The sequence below is a fragment of the Urocitellus parryii genome, chromosome 1, assembly GCF_045843805.1.
Source record: "Urocitellus parryii isolate mUroPar1 chromosome 1, mUroPar1.hap1, whole genome shotgun sequence".
NCBI classification, from domain to species: Eukaryota; Metazoa; Chordata; class Mammalia; order Rodentia; family Sciuridae; genus Urocitellus; species Urocitellus parryii.
Window position 1 is genome coordinate 62,837,374 of NC_135531.1, and position 21,996 is coordinate 62,859,369.

Here is a 21,996-nt window from a genome sequence, read left to right on the forward strand (position 1 = left end):
TCCTATTATGTAAGAAGAATACAGAAAAAATTAGAAAATTGGTTGCCCCTGAAGAGACCAGTTGTCTGGGGAAAGGAGTGGGAAAGAAACTAATTTTTCACCATATACTATTTTACACCTTCTCATTTATTTTATCTCTGTGCATCTATTATCTATATCATCATCATCTCCTCCTTATTCTTCCTCCTCCTTAAACTTCTTCTCCTCCTTCTCCTCTTCCTTTTCCTCTTCTACCACTACTACTACTGCTACTATTTACATTTAAAAAAAATTAAAGTGCCTTATGACAGCAGAGTGCCAAGAACCAGCCTTTCTCAACGGACACGTTTGTAAAGCCCGACAGCCCTGTGCTAAGAAATTACAGTTTTTCATACCCAGACTCTTGATGGTTGTTCTGTGCCCTAGTTCTTGGCCGTAAACTATATGTAAAAGTCATAGACTCGTGTTTCATCGCTTCTTTCAAACCGTTTTTATTTCAGTGCCTTTGAATATGATAACTGTTGCAAACAAAGACTAAGCAATTTTAAGTAATTTATTTCTAAACGTTTAACCGTTAGCACATAGGAAGAAAAGCTACCCAGCTGGTGAGATAAGAATGGTAAGAGGTCTTTCTTCAGAGAGAAAACCTGAAGTGCACTAACTTCAAGTGGTAGGTTGTGGTTGATGTTACTGATTACCCTGTTACTATCCTGACCAGTCCAAAAGGAGGTACACTTGAACATTATCAAGAAGACCCAAAATTTGTTCACAAAATTATTTTCATGATGTATTTAGTTTTAGAAAACGATGTGTGTTGAATTTGTTTCTAAGTAGAGGGAACAGCCCACTTAAAGGCCTGTAAGGTGGGCAACTCAGAAGAGGGTCCTTTGCCCCTTCTTTTTGGGTATTTACATGCAATATTATATTCACTAGCTATTATCAGTACATTAAGCACAATAGAGATTCTAAGCACATAGAAAGGAAATTCTTTTTTAGTATATATATTTTTAATTGTAGGTGGACACAATACCTTTATTTCATTTTTATGTGGTGCTGAGGATCGAACCCAGTGCCTCACGCATGCTAAGTGAGCGCTCTACCACTGAGCCACAACCCCAGCCCTGGAAAGGGAATTCTTTTTAGGCAGCATCTTCAGTTTATTGTTTTAGTTCTCTGTGTTCGTGAGTGTGTGTGTGTGTGTGTGTGTGTGTGTGTGTGTTAGAAGGTAAAATGTTGGAAGAGAGAAAAAAATTTCTTCTGACTCTAAATTCTCCTATTTTATGAAGTTTGTAAGTCTGTGGCTAATCCAAATTAAACTTCTCTTACCCTCTCATCTGATTATCATCTCCTATCTTCTCAAAATCTGCTAGATGAGAGAAGAAAGTGAACACAGCTCCATTATTATAGAAAGATTTGGCACAGTATTTTTGTCCATGCGATAAATGCACAAAAGTGTACAGAAGTCACTGAATTTTCAGAAACTAATTGATACATATAACCACCAGCTAGGTCAAGAATAGGATATTGGCATGGCATTTTATCTCCTTTCTTCTTTCTTTTCCTTACCATTCACATAGACCAAAACTTAGTGTTGACACATTATTTATTACATATAACTGTATTGCATTTTTTTCTGTACTGAAATTTTCACATATATACCCATTTCTTAAGCATTAACTCCAAGCCAGTTCTTTCCAACCTTACTTAGCTATCTCAAACCAATGTGAACACTGTGTTAAAAGTCATATTTTATATTTAAAAGAATAGGAATTTACTCTTACTACATAGGAAAGTGCAATATGTGTATATGTGTTATAACTTAATAATAATCTTTTTAAAAGTTAAATATACATCATTTTTTAAAGTTAAACAGTTTAAAGAGACATACAGTGAAAAGTCTCTTTAACCTCTCCCCAAGAATATCAGTGGTACTCTTTCAGAAATAATCTATACACAATTAAATATGTATGTTTCCCTATTTGAACCTAAATGGTAGCATATTTCTTGCTGTACTACACGAGGCTTTTTTAAAGTAATAATTTAGATAGACCTTGTAAAAGTGTCAGCTCACCTCATGACCTCCCTCCCTCCTAGTGGTCAAATTTGCACCTCTTGACCCTATCCCATTCACAGCAACACTGTATGTGAGCCACTATCTATTGTTGTGCACTTCATTTTATGATCTTCCTCTGCTCTGCTCTACAACACAAGGAACCATAGCCCACAATCTCTGTATCCCAGGCTACTTTGCCTACTTAGCTTGCATCTAGACTCAGGCAGTGAGAGGCACTGGTGAGAGATGGAGGGTGGGAGGAAAGAAGAGTCCAGCATGTTTCTTTCCCTCTCTGCTCTAAGAAGCAACTTCAGCCAACATGGCTGAATAGTCTCTAAGGTTCCAGCTTCTACTGGAAGCCTCTCCCTGTATGGTTCTGCTAACTGCTTGGCAGCCCCTTCAGTGGTTCTCCACGTTAAGTGAGTTCATTTGAACTACACTGAAAGTTAGTCACGTGGAGTACCTCATAGAGAAAGACATCCTGCCCACCCCAGCTCTTCCACTGAACCTTGATGAGCTGCCAAATCTATGACTGAGAAGTCATCTCGGATGGATAGTGAGAATCTTTTTTTTTTTTTTAAATCTTGCTTCTTCTGTATGACACAATTACTTTTGGTAACAACCATAAAGTAAAAGAATAATTGCATCCAGGAAAGAAATGCAAAGAGTGAAGAAATTCTCCTGTTGAATTTTACATGTATAATTATACCAGTATAAAACAAGTGAGAAATACAGAAATGAAATAAATATTATAGTACAAAAAGCAAGAGATTAATATTTTTTAAATTATAAGTAACATATTCTTGAAAAAGGAAAAATATTTATACCTAGATATTAATCTCTTTAGTAAATTGGTCTGTTGTCTATAAACAATAAATTCACCATCTCTGTTTTTTTAGCCTTAAGCATTATAAGTTCATCAGTGATTTTATCAAAACCAGGCTTATTCAACTTAATGTTTAATAGACAGGATAGCCATATTTGTCCAGTTATCTTTGTGCATGACTAACTGAAAAACCATTTTAAACTTTTAATTTCAAATTTTCTTTTATGCGAGCATCAGATATGTAAGTATTAAGGAAACTATTTGAACATGATGATAAATTTGGCAGATTCATATTCATCTCCTTTCACAACAAATTCCAGAAATTGCAATACTATGTCTTTGTTTCTTTGAGAACAATTCTAGTTTCTTTCAAATACCTCTGGTTGAAAATTTTCCACTAATATGCCTTCATCAGAAAATTCATAATGTATATCTTTAGTTTTAACATAATTAACAGTTTAAAAAGAAATTTGAATTTTAAAAGTATATTCAAAATCAGTGGTATATTTTATGTATGGATTAAAATTTGTACTTAGAGAACACTGTGTTAGACCTCATGGTTTATAGTCTGTTTCATAGCACATAATAAACATACATAGAAACTCTGGTCACATAGAATGACAATGTCTGCTTCTTTGTATTTATAATCCTTAACTGTCATTGTTTATTTCCAATCTACTGTTTAAATGTAGGATATCTAGTTCCACAGGGATTGAAGACACAAATTATGCCTCAAGTAAACTTGAATGATTTCAGCAATTAAAAACTTGCTTTCAAAATGAATACGTGTAGCTGAGTCTGTTGCCTGTCCATGGTATAGCTGGATCACCAATAGTCTCTTTATCTTCTGATACTGTATGCTATCCTTTCCTCAAAGTTCTTTCCCTTTGGCATTTATGACACCATTGTGTATACATCTTTCCACCCCTAGTTAAGTGCTTGCCCTTGACCCCTAATCTACGTGCTCCATGAAGTCACAACATCTGTTTTGTTCACCACTGCTTTTCCAGTGCCTGGCCTTGAGCTAAGTCCTCAACAAACATGTAGAATAATGAATCTTTCAATAAGGAATGCAATTATTCAGCACCTTAAGTATAAGAAAGACTTTAGCAGGTGTTATATGGACTGCGCTTGGTTGGTGGCAGAGCTGGGAAAAGCAGGACTTGTGGCTTTCTCTCCAGTGACCTTTGAATCCATACTTCATGGTCTGCTAACACTTCTAAAATCTATTCCTAGAGAAAGTACTATTAAGTAATGTGTTATCCTTTTATCATTCATAATGCAGTTTTCTGCAAACTGTCCAACTAGTCTAAAGATTCATTAATGGCAGGGAGCTAAAGGTAGGATGATAATTTAAATTTTTGTATGCCAATTCCTCAGATGCATATAATTGATTTTTGGTGCTTTTTCGGGGGACTTAAAGGGTGCTATGCTGAAACTTTCTTCCATTCACAGCTGCTGTTTCCTGATAACATCAATCTTCACTTTTGTCCAATCCAAACATAGAATTCTCTCAGAAAACTCCAGAATCTAGTCTTCCTTCTATTTAATTAATATTCTACACAGCATACTTAAATTTTTTTTTCCTGTCACCTTTTCTTATGAGTAGAAAAGATTAAGACACAAATTCATTAGGATGCAAACATTAGCACCATAACCAACATCCATAAATATTTTGATAATGTTTTGACTAGATTGTGCTTTTATAGTTCCAAAAAGCTCTCCTGGTTCCAGGGAAGGAAGTGCCTGTCATTCATCATCTCATTCCTGAACTGTAGACACAGCTTCTGCACATCACTAGAGTATTTTCAAGAGTGTTAGTTGTTTGCTGCTCACAGTTGAACTTAGAGAACACTGTGTTAGACCTCACAGTTTACCATCTGTTTCATAACACATAATAAACATATGTAGAACTCTGGTCACATAGAACGACAATGTCTGCTCTTTGTATTCATAATCCTTAACTGTCATTGTTTATTTCCACTAATTCTGGGCCCATTCCTTGGAGGCCTTTCTCAGTGTATAGTCCACTTTCCAGAAGCTAGTGATTTCAGTTGGCTCTTCTGAGTCAATGTTCTCACCCAAGAGCTGGTCAACATGCCATCAGGAGTGAAGAGCTTGAGACACCCATCTTTCCCTCTCCGTCTCTCTCTCAGGGCCTCTCCCCTTGTGGTGAGTGCTTATCGTCTATAGAATTCATGGCTTCCTTTTCTATGTATCTTTGCAGTTTTCCCTTTTAGTACTACTTTTCTGAGGGGTCCCAGTTCCTATTTCCATGGGAGAAATCTGGTTAGCTCATCTCTCCATGGATAAGCTAGATTGAAGTTGCTTGGTCAGTGATGGGTTGGCTGGTGTCCAGATCAGGATCACTGGTCAGGTGGAAGTAGGGGTGCTGGGGTGACCTACCAAACCTAATAGTACTCAACATACAACCAAAGAGGGAACAGGAGAACTTGAGAAAACCAGGAAGCAGACTTCTACTGTGGGTAAGGTTTTTTTTAAGTTTAATATTCATCTGTCCTATTCTTTTTATTTGTTGGTTTTAGTGGTATATTAACTATATGGCATGAGTTCAGTGTAGTTTCATTATTGCTTCTTACCATTATTATTTTTTTAAGAGAGAGAGAGAGAGAGAGAGAGAGAGAGAGAGAGAGAGAGAGAGAATTTTAATATTTATTTTTTAGTTTTCAGCGGACACAACATTTTTGTTTGTATGTGGTGCTGAGGATCGAACCCCGGGCTGCACGATGCCAGGCGAGCCCGCTACCGCTTGAGCCACATCCCCAGCCCTGCTTCTTACCATTATAATATCCAAAACACTGGAAGAGTTTAGACATATTTCATGGAAGGAACCTAGAGATGGGAAGTAACTCGCCTTAGGTCATAGAGTTACAGAGGCAGAGAATGAGAAGTGGTCCTCCCAATTTAATGGTCTTTCAACAGTGCCTAACATGGAACTGGATTAGAGAGGCTGGGTAAAATTCCTGATAATTAGGAAATGTTTGTAACCAGGGGTATTTCCCCTTTATCTTGAGTATATACCAAAAAGAAATGAATGGTAGATGGAAGAGTTCTAATACACAATTTCTATTATAAAACATGTAATATGTAAATTTGGCATCTTTTTAAAACTTGAAAGTTTGGAATTTTAGAATTTATTCTAATTACAGAAATTTATCACTCTTCATATTCAGCTTTCTTTAGTACCTAGGAAAAGTTCAATAAATGCATAACAAATATGTGTGTATAAATGAATTATAAATGATAAACCACCTTTTACAAAAGAAAACCTTTTTGATTTATTCAGTCAACTAAATAATTTTAAGAAGTATATCAAAGAATTATTTCTAAATGGATTTTTTTTTTCTTGCTATACATAGTGGCTAAGGGCAATCCTGTCAGTTCTTAAGCTTTTGTTTGACCTGCATTGTCAAATGCTTTGTGAAAAGATATTCAGAATGGCACCAAGTGATGTCAACTTGCATTAATTCTTTCTCAAAGAGAGGTATTCAGTATTCAAACAGTGTTTGTACTGGCACAATCTATTTAGATTTCAGCTTCATTTCTGAAGGTTTACAAGTACTGCTTCCTTTGAAAGATTCTGTTCTTTTTTGCAATTAATCTTCTGAAACAACCTTTGAAAGGACAATAATAATGTCTTATAAAGCTGCTTTCAGAGAAGCCATTAAGAAAATAATAAATATTTCGGGGAAGTGAGTAAAAATGTTAGTGATATATTGATATTAAATTTTAGTGTTTTCATCATAGATATATTATGAAAAATTAAAACTATCATTTATTCACCTGAGGAAAAAATTATCAATGAAATAAATCCATCAATAGCACTGTGTTTATTTTTATGTAAAAGATAATTTATTAATGTTTTCAGTTATCAACCATATACTCTGTTTCTAAAATTATATAAAGTTCTTTAATTCAGTTATAATGATAATTGTATATTAACAAACATCTTTTTTTACTAATTGGATTTCATAAAAAATATGAGGTAATAAAAAGCATCTATTTCAAGTTTTTCCATTTGAAATGACAATGTAAATCACGAATTCATTATTCTATCTTACTTAGAAAACAAGAGAAAGTTTTGTTAGGATTCTAAATCTAGATGTTGATGGTTTTGACATGAATTCTTGGTTTCCTCTGTTCCCCTGGGAACTAATTATGATAATGTCAAGTGTAGTCATTCAGCAACTATAACTCAACTGGCTGGTAAAGGTCTTTTTCAAGTTTTGTCCTTTCTATATTTTTTTCTGAAGCCGGTTTCTGGCTGGTTCTGTTAATACCAAGGGTTCTTGTATGATGACTGCTGGGTAATTTTTGCCCAATAGTTCAACTTCCACTTCTTGTCCCACTTCACTTAGCTCTATGGGGACGTAAGCAAAAGCTAGACTCTTCTGGATGCTGTAACTGTAGCTTCCAGATGTTGTGTTGCCAACCACCTGAAAAACAAGACCCAGTAGTGCTTAGCATCTCAGTCACAGCTTTGTGCCCCCATATCCATATGAAATAACCTAAACTATAGTCCATTCACTGTGTGGAAATGCTGCCTGAGGGATAATACCAGGGACATAGGAAAGTCACCTTTTTTAAAGAAGATTAATGAAAATTTAGAAATTATGAAAAATAATTCTCAAAGCACACATCTGCATTGCTCTGAAATTTTTCGTTTTTAAAGTAATAATGCATAAATTTTTTAATATCCAGCATTATTTTGCTCAATTTCAGACCAAGGGTTCTGAAAGGAGGAAGAATGGAATGTTTTCATTTTAAGCTTCAAAAGAAAATTTTCTTATCATTAAACTAGTATTGTAGTAGAAAGGGGAAGAAATCTAAAAATCCAAATGCAAACTTAGTTAACCACCCTGTTAGAATTTTAAAAATGGCTTTCGAAAACAGCACTAATTAAGCTACTTATTAATCTATCCGAAGTCAATATGAAATCAACCTTCTATATAGGAGAATATATCCGGTGTGTGTATATTCATATGCATATATATTATTTAACAATTCTCGTCAATTGTAAGGCATTTAAGTAAGTGGCAATTTTAACATGTTAGCACAAAATATTTTTAAGGCACTGAAGGAATATGTAGGATCCTGGTACCTACCCTCAAGAGCTTACAGGTTAATTAGGGAATTAACATGAAGGTACAAGAAAATATAACCAGGAAACCATGGAAGGAAAGATATTTATACTTTGAAAGGGGGTGGAATTAAGTTGCAGAGGTGTAGGATAAACCCTTCCAGGATGAAGAAAGATGTGGAGTTGGAAATGAGCAATGAAGTAAAATATCAAAATAAAGAGGCTGAATTAGGTGACTAGGAATGGCAAACCAAGGAGCAATACTAAATAAGAAATTATGCTATTAAAGAATAAAAAATCTAGATAACAAGCCTAATGAGAAGATAAGAAGGTTAGTGGAAACCAGATCTAAAGGAAAGAATGAAAGTAAAAGCAGAAAATATAAATTGAAAAACTGTCAAATCAAAACCCTACATGAAAGAAAAGTAAAAGGAAGACACCAAAAGCAAAATATGATGTATGGCCCTGCTCAAACTGGTTTCTCCTGACCACATAACATCACATCACCCTTATGGTCCAACTGTCCAGCGCTACGGACTGCTCATGGCTATTGGCCAGAACCTGGGCATGCGTTAGCCGCTGATAATTCCGCTGCCTCGGCCAGGAGCTCACTACAATCAACAGTCCTACTGTAGCATATCTAGTCTTTTAGATCTTAGCACATTTTAGAACTTGAAGTGTACCTTTATCTCTGTAGTCCCAGTTTTTAATTCTCTCTTTGAAGCCCCAAATCAGAAGCCCTCCATATGATTTCTGAATTTATTATGTTGAAAACTGGTTGATGCTGGCCAAAGGCACATTCTTTAAATTGCATTCCTCCTTTGGGTCATAGTTAACTAATTTAAGGCAGAAATTTGGGTCAGGGCAGTTAGGGTTTGAATCTATGCTTCCCATCCCGTGCCCCCATTACTGGGGATTGAACCCAAGGGCTTTTTACTGCTGAGCTATATCCCCAGCCACCTCTACCCTCCACCCCCACTTTTTTTTTTCAACTTTGAAATGATCTAAGTTGCATAGGGCCTTGCTTAGATGCTGAGGCTGGCCTTGAACTTGATGATCCTCCTGCCTCAGCCTCCTGAGTTGCTGGGATTACAGGTGTGAATCACCACACCCAGGTGAATCACTGCTTTTTGAAAGACTATGTTGGCAACAAGGGTTTCACTTCCTAGCTGTAAAATAGAGATTTATATTTCGAACTGGGAGAGTTAACATGGTTTGCTTAGGCAACTTAAAAAACAGGAAGAGACCTGAGCAAGTCACTCAGTACAGTTCCTTGATTGGGTCAAAAGTTCACAATCACTCTTCAGAGACTCTCTTTAGCCCTTATGTCTCCTAATCTCCCTGTAGTGATTGCCTTGTGGTCATTTCTGCATAGTAACCTAAGAAAATGGAATATTTATTTTGTGAGTGCTATTTTTTAAATATGCTTTATTTTCTGCTTGATTTACTTTCATTTCTCTCTAATACAAGGATTAGTAGCCCAGGATATTTTCAAGTTTCTGTCTTAGAGAAGATAATATGGTGTTTGGCTTTAAGGAGGTAATATAGTTTAAGTTGGATGATGCATTGTTTCATTATCCGTGTGTTTGTTTATGAAGAAGAGGAGGAGGAGGAAGAAGAGTAGGAAGAGAAAGAGGAGGAGAAAGAAGGAGGAGGAGGAGGAGCAGGGAGAGCAGGGAGGGGGAATGAACAAAAAGAAGAGAAACCTAATCTTAGTGGTGCAGGAAGATCACAAGTTCAAAATCACCTTGGCAACTTAAGGCCCTAGGCAACTCAGTGAGACCCTGTCTCTAAATAAAATATTAAAAAGGGCTGAGGATGTGGCTCAGTGTTGAAGCACCCCTGGGTTCAATCCCTGGTACTTAGAGAGACTGAGAGACACTGAACTCTTCAAAACTTCCTCCAAGCTCAGCTTGTGTGTGAGTATGTGTATTATTGGGGATTAGACCCAGGGGTTCAAAGATACTGCTCTATCACTGAATTACATCCCCAGCCCTTTTCATGTGCTATTTTGAGACTCAGAGCCACTAAATTGCCCAGGCTGGTCTCCAAGCTGACTTTACTTTTACCCAGGGCACTCACCAACATCTGTCATGCCATATATATATTTTTTTAATTTTGCTCATTGTCTTCCTCTTTCTCCCTGGAATGTAAGCTCTAGAGGACAGAGATTTTTGTCTGTTTTGCTTGTTGCTGTGCCTGGAATGTTGCTGGCACATAGTACATAACTAATAAAAATTTGTTGAATAAGCCAACAAACGTGTACCCTGTCTTCAACACTGGAAATATCTGCAAGAATAAAATACCATTGGTGAGGATGTGGGGGAAAAGGCACAATCATACATTGCTGGTGGGACTGAAAATTGTTGCAACCAACCTGGAAAAGTAGTAGGGAGATTCCTTAGAAAACTTGAAGTGGAACCACCATTTGACCCAGATATCCCACTCCTCAGTCTATACCCAAAGGACTTAAAAACAGCATACTATGGCATCGCAGCCACTTCAATGTTTATATTGGCACAATTCACAATAGCTAAACTGTGGAAGCAACCTAGATGCCCTTTAATAGATAAATGGATAAAGAAACTGTGATATATATATACACAAGGGAATATCACTTAGCATTAAAAGAGAATAAAATTGTGGCATTTTCAGGTAAATGGAGAATATTATGCTAAATGAAGTAAACCAATCCCAAAAACCCAAAGTCCGAATGTTCTCTCTAATAAGTGGATGCTGACCCATAATGAGTGTGTAGGGGGAAGAATGGAGGAACTTTGGGCCAAGGAAAGGGAGGGAAGGGGATGGGGCATGGGGTAGGAAAGATGGTGGAATGAGATGAACATCGTTACCCTAGTACATGTATGATTGCACATATGGTGCAACTACATCGTGTACAATCAGAGAAATGAAAAGTTGTGCTCCATTTGTGTACAATAAATTGAAAAGCTTTCTGCTGTCATATATAACTGATTAAGACTAATAAAAAATAAATTTGAAGAAAATACCAAATACCAAAAGCAACATAAGTCTGAACAAAGTCAGGAAATAAAAAGCAAAAAATATCTCATACAAAGAGGATCAAAGAAAGGCCTTTGATTGAAAGAATGATCTCTACTATTCAATAGCATGGTAGGATAACTATGATTGACGACAATTAATTGAATATCTAACAATAGGTAATAGGATTTTAAATGTTCCTACCCTGATCTGATCACTATACAGTGTACACATGTACTGAAATGTCATACTCTACCCCATAAATATGTATAATTACCATGCGTCAGCTAAAAATGAAATACATGTTTTGAAAAAAGGAAGGCCTTTGAAAAAGAAGATAAGGGGGGGCTATCTGTGTGATAAAATGATGACTCTACAAATTATCAAAGAGCACACAGGCATGAAAGTTGAGATATAATCCTATTATTAGGTCATCAGCTCTCTAAGTAGATGGTATGTGGTAAGAAAGACAAAAGATGTAGCATGTAAACTCAGTGTATATGCTTGGCAAAGGAAATAAAAATTCTAAATGGAGTTTGGGATTTTTATTTTTTTAACTTCAATTTGGGTATCCTTATATTTAATATGGCTAAAACTCGGGGTTAGTTGGGGTTGGGGTGGGGTTGCAGATAGAGAATCCCAGCGCCATCTCACTATCATCCGGTGGAGAGTACCGCAGAATGCCGGTGAGGATCAGAGCAGGCTACATCAGGAAGTACGGAGAAAGGTGGGCAGAAATGAGCAAAAAATGTCAAACAAAGGGAAGACGGGTGGGGAGAATTCAGCAGGGGTGGTAAGAACCTGAGATGTTATCTCATCCAGTGGCTTCAAGTTATAGGTGAGAAAACTGAGGCCCAGAGGCCAGTTCAGGGTCAGGCCAACCCCATGGCTAATAGCAGAGCTGGTGATCAGTAGAAATCATGTGAATTGTGGGCAAATTTGAGATTGGAGAGAAAAATATATTTTAGAGGCTACAACAGAGATTTAGAACACAAAGAGGAAAGGGAAATAATGAGGAGAGTAGAAACAATTAAAACAGAAAAGAAAACTCAGCCCAACATAAGAAGAAAGTGAAGTTCAGCTTGTTAAGTGTGTAGGAAGTTAAAGAAGCGTGAGATCTAAGAAAAGTCTGTCAGCTTCGCAGTGTCTAAACATCCACCTGCTTGCTGCATCTACAAAAACTGTGGGTGTGTAAATAAGGTCTAAAGAGACTCCAGGAGACATCAGAAGAGACAGAAAGTAGAGCACACCAGAGTATTCAGCATGCCTTAGAAGAAAGAACAGAAATTCAAGGCCCAAGGCAGGGTGGGAAATCAGCTCCATCCATTACTAGCTGTGTGACCTCAAGAAAGTTGTTTAACCTCTGTGAGTCCCAAAGCCTCATCTTTAAAACAGAGACAATCATATATATGTATGTATCTGACAGGGATATTGTAAATATAAATGAGAGAGTACATGAAAAATACATGGCATATCATAAGAGCTCAGTAGATGTAACATGGTAACATGTATGACAAATGACCCATGGCTTAGCACACATTGCCATTTCTTTAGTAAGCCAAAGGCTATGATTTTTTTTTTTTTTTTTGGATATTGGGGATTAAACTCAGGAGCATTCAACCACTAAGCTACATCCCAAGCCCTAGTTTTTATTTTATTTAGAGACAGGGTCTTGCTGAGTTGTTTAGGGCCTCACTAAGTTGCTGAGGCTGGCTTTGAACTCACGATTCTCCTGCCTCAACCTCCTGAGCTTCTGGGATTACAGGCATGTACTGTTGCACCTGGCCAAGGCTATGATTTGATACCACCTCTATCAACTTGTCACTGAAGATATGGAGAAAATGACAACAAATATCAAGTATGCTGCAAAGAATGAGGAAAAAAAAAACAGGCACAGGATCTCAGAGTCTCCATTATTGACCAAGCTGCCCCTGCTCAATATGGAGCAGCTTCCTGCATGAGACTTGAGGCTCTGTGTCCTCCACATGGTTTAGACCTGACTGCTAACACCAGTCAAAACACACGCACATGTCGAAACAAACTGTGTTTTACAAGCGACCATAGAAAGTGGAGGAAATTCAGTTCCACGGATAAGTTACCTGACTAACCCTGTTTTTGCAGAATACAAACAACAACACGCACATTCCAAAGTGGAAAGACAGTAAGTTTACTCTTCCTGAAGAACCAAATGGTTGCCACTCTTCACTTAGCTCTTTTTTTTTTCCACTTAACTTTCTAAGGCCCAACCCCCAATTTCATAGATGTTTTCACTTGGAATTGTTTTTCTGCTACTATACTAATCACCCCCTTCTGCAGGATCCCTGAGAAGCTAAATCAAAATGCCAAAGTCTTTATAAAATCCATCTTCTGCACTCATAGACAAGAACATGGTTTACAAATAGATGATTTTGCCCCCTGACTCAGACCTTCCTCATTGTCCAACATATTAGAAGTTCTTGGGGTTTTTTTTTGTTTTTTTCTTTTCTAAAACAGAGTGTATAGAATCTCATGCTTTCAAAAATGAGCAGCGTTTCATTTTCCTTTCAGTTAATTGCTTTCTGTTTCTTGAATGTCAGCTCAGAAATCAAAAGCGTGTCATCCTTCCAATAAATAAATAAATTAGCAAGACCTCTACAAATGAACAGGAACAAAGAGCACTTCTGCTGTGGACGACGCTCACCTTGCCGTGGTACCAGATGCTTTCATTTCCCTCTGGATCCACATCATCCGTTGCCAAGGTGAGGCAGACCAGTCTTCGTTTCAGCCCCTTGGCTTTAATCTGTTTCAGTGCTTGCTTTCCTATGAAGTCTGCTGGCTGTAGGAATCCAAGATAATGATGATGAATGAATGCTCAGACACTGTGACAAGGTTAGAGATGCAAGCATTTAAATTTGTCTTTGCTATTTTCTCGCCAATTACACATTAAATAAAAAAAAAGATTGGATCAAACATCTAGACAAAGATTTCTTAGTCCTCAAACAATAGTATCAGCCACCTATCCCTTCAGACTATGTTAAACTTAAGGGTACTAACCGTGATGACAATTTTACCAGAACCACGTAGGCAGGAAAACATAAGGCATTATACTGCAATGGTGGGTTATGAAAGTGGCCCTTGTATCTAATGGGTCTGGACAGTGTTACGGCTATCAGTGTGCAACTCAATTTCTACCTACTGGATGTTTTTACAGGAAGGAAACATGCTTTTTTGAAATGTGAAGCTAAAATGTTGTATCTGCACCCCTACATACACACTTCAAAATAATGATCCCTGAAATGTTTTAACCGGTGGGTTGCATTCACCACTTCATGCAGGAAACATTTATCGAAACCCTACTATGTGTGAAACATCAAGCCAGTTTCTCTGTGGATATGAGTTACACACCGACGTTTTGACCAAAGAGCTTATTCTTGAACATTGTGCTTTTCAACCTTTTTGCCATATTCCATGCAACACATAACAGATGACATTCCTATTCTTATTACTCTCCCCTGGGCACACTCAGGGTTATTCCCAATCCAATGCCATTGAATGAGAGTGACATTGTTATGGAGATAACCTTCAATCCATTCTGATGTGTTGGGGAAAAAAAGTGAAATCAGGCAAATTTGAAGACTTTTCCCATTATAAGTAATCTACCTTACGACAATGACTCCTCAGTGGGGACACTATTCTACCCAACCAGAATGCCAGGGGACCCTTGATAAGTGAGATAAACTGGTCAGAGGCTATGAGCAAGGAGAGTGCCCAGGAGGGCGGGCGGGTCGACCTCCAAGTGGGACATTAGTAAGTCTTCTACATAATGAGCCCAAACAAGCATCTCTTATGGAACAAAAAGAAAATGTTTAATACACAAAGCTTATCTCTGCCAAGTAAGAATTAGAGATTACACTAAAAATGAGAATATCAAAACAGCTCTCATATATAGACTAACCACTGAGAAAGAAAGGAAACAACCACAAACTTTTAATTTCTTCATTGGCCATAAGAGGAAAAAAAAAACAATATTTAATGCCAAAGATGTCCTCCACTGCCAATATTTAGGATTTACACAGCTCTTAGAACTGAGTGCAATAAAAACCCCATAACTTCCCAGAGAAGCTGAAAAAAAGGTCTGTTTCACCTCCTCTACGATTGTTCTGGTCAGATCCTGTAGTCACAGTAATGAAAAAGCTAAAACAAGTCCTAGCACATTATCTGCCTGATGCCTCCAGTTCACTCTTTTGCTGATCCAGAGCTTCAAGGGTGAAACCACAACACAGTGTGATTTCTATGGATACTGCAATTTTAAGTTGCTGACCTGCACAAGAAGCTGAAGGAAGCTCCCATCAGCCAAGGTTAAAATGACATGCAAAATGAAAGTCCAATTCTCACTCTTTCCCCAGTGTGACTCAGAGGGTGAAAATGGTAAAGCCAGAAGCACAACAAGTTCAAGAATACTGGGCCCTGTATTATTATTATTTTTTAAATATTTATTTACTTACTTAGTTGTAGTTGGACACAATATCTTTATTTTACTTATTTATTTATATGTGGTGCTGAGGCTAGAACCCAGGGCCTCGAACGTGCTAGGCGAATGCTCTACCACTGAGCCCCAGCCCCAGCCCCTGAAGCCTGTATTATTGAAGACAGGATTAACGGGGGAGGGGATACAGGAAGAGAGTGATTTATTTGATTCATACGTAAAATAAATTCATGGTAACAAAATCATAACCAACCAAGTTCACTATAGTTAAAATATGCATATCTAAATACAGAAAGAACTCTATAATAGTGACTAAAGTTTTTGCTTTTTCTGCACTTTTGTTGGTGAATTGTAATTATGCATAACAGTGGGATTCATGGTGTTATATGCATACGTGCACATAACATAATTTGATCAATCTCATTCCCGGGTACCTTCCCTTTCCCTCTGCTCTCCCCTCCCCAGATCTGCACGCTCTTCTCTACTCATCTCCCTTCTATTATTGCTATTGTTATTTTTATTAATGCATTACATATGTCTTCACACCTATAGACGCACATATATATGCAGGATTCATTGTGATAAATTTATATGTGGACAATATTTTTGGCTATATTTTTAAAAGGAGACTTGCTATGATGGATACAAACTGATAATGGGTGCTTTATTGGAATCTTTGTCTACATAGGAGTCAATAACTACAGTAAAAAACAAAAACAAAAACAAAAAAAACCTCATGCCTTATTGGGTGGAAAAGCACTTAGAGTAATACAAATGGCCAACACTTTATCCAGTGTGATTTGTGGTGTGCCTGTAGATCGTGAATCATTCCTCACCTCCTATCATGGAATCTGAATCTTCATGATTAGGGATTCATTTAGGTCTTGAAGGTTTCTGGTTACAGAATTTTTTGCAATTATTATTCATCTGTCATTAAGCCTCCACTGTGTATCAGATACTTGTTAGGCATGGAGTATTCACAGCTTAATAGAACAAGGTCTTGTAGCTTCAGGAGGCCCCTGGGGAAATGTGACCCCCTTCCCTCCACATCAAAACATGCCCAACCTGAAATTATTCTATCTCTTCAAATTTTTAACATATGAGAGAACAAAGTCAATTAGAGATGATTTATAATGTAGTAGAACATGACAGACGAAAGTAATCAGCAATATCAATTTTGGAACATGATTCATGGGTGGTTCTGAATGTTCTACAAGAATATGCACATCACAAGTCTTTTGTAAGTTTAAAGCAAAGAGCATCTGATACGTGAAGGCAAAATGCAAAAAGACAGACACGGTGACAGAAGTATGTACAGTGGGGCCAAAGAAGATTCTGACCAACTCCACCTGGGGTGGAGAGTGGGGCTGGGGACAGTATTCCATCGGTAACAATTTCATAGAGGAAGTTGCTCAAGTTAAGTTTTGAAAGATGAGTAGTTTTCATAGTAACTATGCTCTGCATAAACTTTTTCCAAAAATGCTTGTACATATGTTATAATTTGACCTTCACAACAATCCACAGATGGCAAATTTGGGATCTAAAATAAATAGATGAACTCAGCCAAAGACAGCCATCAGCAGATTGGTTAACAACCAAGACCTCAGGAGGCCCAGCGAGTGCTGTTCTTTTCCTCTACTCTGAATGGCCTTCACTGAGCCACTGAAGGAATCCTTGTCTACAGCAATGCCTGCTGCACCTCTGAAGAATTGGGGACAGCTGGGCATGCCCAAAGTCATCAGAAATAGGTCCCTTGGGGTGCTGGAAGAGAGTTATAGGGGCAGGTGCCAGGATAGGGACAACATGGGTCAGAATTACCTTTACTAAATTCACAATTCTTCCAAAGGCTAAGTGGGAACTTCAGGTACCAGCTCTGCACGACAGAAACAGGAGGCAGGAGCAGAAAACTTTCTTTAGAAGAAAATTACAGTAGTAAATTCGGTTAACAAATATTATTAATAAGGAACATTCACAATTTGTTAGGTGTTGCGGGCCAGCCATGGGCTGTGTGAGCTGTGAGCATTTTGAGTGCACGAGCGAACTGGACTGACGTGGCTGCTCTGGCTGGGCTGTGCACATGTGTGTCCTTTTTGCTCACTCTGCCTTTGATCCCACACAGCACCTGAAGTGGGTGTGGCCTTCCAAGATGTCAGTCAATCTGCTGACAGCAGGACATCACGTAGCTAGACTAAACCCCTGAAACCTGACCCCTTGCCTCACTTAGGGTGGAACTTTCTCCAGTGTCTTCCTGTCAATAAAAAGGAGCTTCAGAACCTGCTCCTTCTCTTTTGTCTATCTTCCCTTGCCTCCCTGGTGGGAGCTGGAGCAGAGGAACCATTGCTGAACCCAAAGTAAAAGGTATTCTGTCTGTCTGTCTGATTATTTCATGCCAACCCAAATTCACCGGGAATGACCCTGAATGATTTAGTGGTGGGTCGCAGAAGTTAGGCACTTGGCAATGTGTCAGACACTAGGTTGAGGGCTTTATGTGTGTGACCTCATTTATTCCTCATGGAACCCCATGAAGATAGGCAGGTTAACCCCAGTTTTCAAGTGAATAAACTGTTTCATTTACATGGCAACATAAATCATCACCTTCAGATTTTATTCATATTTTTAAAAACACCAGTATCTGGGGTCTACCACTGGAAAGCACAGTTGATATAAATATTCTAAATGAAGAATTTTTAAAAAAATTTCTCCTAGGTTGCCAGAACCTGTTTTGAATGACATTCATTATATTGTGTAAAGTCTTTGACAACACCCTGAAGGTTAATTCTAATGAAATTTGACATTTATAGTTTATATCCCTGAATTAGGAAGTGATCTTGTCAGCAATATTGTCCTCAGACATGAATGAAAACAATCTTCTGACAGACAGCAGCAACAAAACCCTTGCAGAAAGGCGAACATGCTTACAGCACAGACAGGGGATGCACCTGTCCCTTGACATGATCCGTCCCCAAACTCCCGGGCTCTGAACTTGGGAAGATTTAAAGTGGGGTGATGGCCTTGCGTCCTTGTTTGACTTGGCTTGCCTCTCAAGATTGTAACATTTACTCTGCTACATAGTTATTAATTATAAATGAGAAGAAAATGTGTCTGAAGGTTATGCTGTAATTTAAATTGGTGCTTTCAAAATGACCCAAGAACAGAAATACATTTCTGTAATGAGTCAATGCCAAATTAACTATATAAATAGCCATTAGCATCTTTGAGAAGTGCATAAATTTCTGGGTCCTTGAGACTACAGCTTTAAAAAGAAGTCTTGGCTTATGTTTTTTAATTAATTAATTTTAGTTAATGATAAGAGCCATTAAAAGAACCACCTGAAATATGTACTAAATATAACATCCACATCTATGAAAACATTAAGTAGATTTTAAGGGGAAAGTAATTACTCATCTCTTATTAGCCCTATTAAAGGCACGCATATCACCTGAAAGCCAGTGTAAAATGAATACATTAAATCAATATGTTTCAGGCAGTGATTCACAGGGCAATAGAGAACTTGCAGACACATAAAGTCAAATTTGGCTGCAGCAGTAAAAGAAGAGTCAGGGGAGTGGCCTGTAATAGACCTGGAAAAGATGATAAAAATCAAAGTCTTAGATCTTTTCTTTTCCATGTACACGGACTAGAATCCCTTTAGAAAAATTCAAAGAAGCCATTACTATGAATGAATTTTTGGACAAAATCCTTTTAATTTAAGTATTAAAAGTTCTAAAGACACCTATGTGTCCATAAAGCCTTAAAAATAAGGCACAGCACCAACTCACACCCGTTTTACAGATGTAGAGAGGATTGCAGGAAGACCCCGCTGGTCGCCAACTGCTACTGTGAGGGGCAGAGTGGGGACAAAAATCCAATGACAGTCTTCTGCTGCTGTCCCTCAATACTTTCCTGAAAAGCTTCTCATTTAAAAGGAGCTTTGGCTCACTATCTAAAACAATCCTGGTGGGAATCCCTTTGTAAAGCGCGTGGCCAGTACTCACCTACAGTGTATGTGAACCTGAACTTTCAGTGCTCTGTGCACCTGGGTGTCTCAGAATATTGAGAAAGCCGGATGCTGGGTTCATTCATCTGAGGAAATGACTGACTTACCCCCACCCATCAAGACAAATTACAGCATTATTCCTTTCATATTCACAGAATTAGAGTCCCAGAAGTCTTTTTAAAAGCAGAAAAATATAGTTCAATCTTGTTTTGCATATAAGAACATGAAAGAGTATAACCCACTTGAATCAAACTGTGAAATATGATGTATTAAGAACTATGTAATGTTTTGAACGACCAACAATAAAAAAAAAACATAAAAAAAAAAGAACATGAAAGAAGAGCAAAGGGAATGTTCTTGCCTGAGGTGACAAAGTGAATTAGCACCAAACCTCAAAGTCAGACTTCTGTACTCATGGTTCCTCTCCCACTAAGCAGAGCTTCTTAACGTTCCAAGTAAGTTCACAAGGACCACAATTTCCATTAATTTTTGTGACTAAAGACTGTTATTATTGGCTGAAAAGTGAACACTCCCACATATACAGTGTTCTCATTCTTTGCCCTTAGAGTCTGAAAGAAACTACTCATCTAGTATCGCTATAACCAAAATTACTAGACGGGTAAGAGTTCCTTCTTTAAAAAGTCTTTAATAAAACTAGAAAATGAACCCTATTGACTGTAAGAAAGGAGGAGATGAAATAGAAACTTGGGGGAAATATTTAAAATATGCCTAAGCCAGGTCAATAAAAAGGTAATGAGCATTCAAACCCAGCTAAGATTTTCAAAACTATAGCAGCCCCCATTACACATGTTCTATGAGTTTTACTAGATTTAGTTTTACAGAAAACATTTATATTTCAGTGTTTGAATCTAATGTTTCAAAGGAAAACTGTTAGGTAGACCTGTGGCTTTATCGGGTGTACTTTTCTGTTTAACTGCTTCAGCAACAATTACCACATAAGAGTGTTCACAAGGCAGTGGGCCTTTTATATCCCTGGGTTCTACATCTGTGAATTCAATTAACAACAGATCAAAAATATTCAAGGAAAAAACTACATCTATACTGAAAATGTGCACTTTTTTTCTTGTCATTATTTCCTAAACAACAGAGCCTAACACCTATTTACATAGTATTTAAATTGCATTTTATTAGGCACTGTGTTATTCAGTTTTCATCACCGTGACAAAATGCCTGAGAAAAACAACTTAAAGGAAGAAAGACTGTGGCTCAGAAAGATTGTGGTTTCAGAAGTTTCAGGTCACAGTTGTCAGGTCTTTTGCTTTAAGTCTGAAATGAGGCTTAATATCATAACAGAAGGGAGTGTTGGAAGAAAGATGCTCACCTCATGGCAGGTGGGAATCAGATTGAGGGAGAGAGAGGTCAGGGACAAGATATAGTCCCCAAGGACTCACTCCCTTCAACTAGGTCCCACCTCTTACAGTTTCTACCACGTCCCGATAATGTCCCCAAATTATAAATTCTTTCTATGGATTGATCCACTGATGTTTAAAGCCCTCAAGATCCAATCACTTCCTCAAAGCCCCACCTCTGAGCATGGTTTTATTGGAGACTGATTAATCCATAAGTCTTTAATGTTTAACTCTTTGGGGAACACAACATACCGGAAGCATAACAGGTATTTTCAGTAATTTAGAGATGATTTAAAGTATACTCCTTCTGCATTTCCAGGTCTCTAACAGTGTATTATATCTTTCTTTGCACCTTTCACATCAGATGCAGGTGGTGTCCATGCTACCTTCTAAATGTCACACACACACTTTTATTCTCCACTCTGTGGCCACTGTTTTAGTTGAAGCTTTCGCCATCTCTCTACTAGTCTCCTTCAATAATTGGGAAAATGATCTCCTAGTCACCAGACTAACTTCCTTTCTTGTTGTTGTTCTAATTAGTTATACATGACAGTAGAAGGCATCTTGACACCTCATCCATAAGTGGAGTATAACTTCTCCTTTTTCTGGTTGTACATGATGTAGAGTAACACCGGTTGTGTAATCATATATGCACATAGGGTCACAAGGTAACTGACTTTCAACCTGTTTCCCATCACCACTGTCTCTCCTTACAATTCTTCAATCCCTGCTCAATGTCTCCAGGACAAATCCTTTAGCCTGGCAGATGAGACACCCCTTCTGATGAGGCTCCAGTGCTTCCATAGCATCACCTCTCAACACTGATTGCAACAACAAAATATTTAATGGGCATCTGCCATGTGCTGGCTCTGAGCTAGGTATTGGACATAAAATGACAGAACACATGTATTGCTAGCACCTGTACTCAAAAAGCTCACACTATTCAAAAGAAAGAAGAAAAGTAAATAATATAATTGGAAGCTCTGAGATCTATAGGAACATATCTGTATATTTTCTTTTAAAAATTGTCTAATAAAATTCAACATAGAAAAAGATGATATATGATTTCCAACTTAATTCTAACCCCAAAGCAAAAGGCTTAACATTAGAATATTATTATAGTTCACTCTACAACAAAGTAAATCAGAATATGATGGTCTAAATAGATGTAAAAGAAAAAAATAGTATTTGCTAAAATCCAGTAT

At 37.6% G+C, this 21,996-nt stretch overlaps 1 protein-coding gene across 1 annotated transcript in view; it reads right to left on the reverse strand.

The window, feature by feature from the left end:
* Positions 1–6,882: 6,882 nt before the first annotated feature.
* The window catches only part of Dmgdh (dimethylglycine dehydrogenase), a 60,078-nt gene continuing 44,964 nt past the window's right edge, over positions 6,883–21,996 (reverse strand). The window contains exons 15-16 of the mRNA XM_026393263.2: positions 13,640–13,774; positions 6,883–7,315 (exon numbers count right to left, since the gene is read on the reverse strand). Coding sequence (XP_026249048.1) covers positions 7,115–7,315; positions 13,640–13,774 — 336 coding nt within the window. The 3' untranslated portion in view covers positions 6,883–7,114. The remainder of the gene's footprint in view (positions 7,316–13,639; positions 13,775–21,996) is intronic.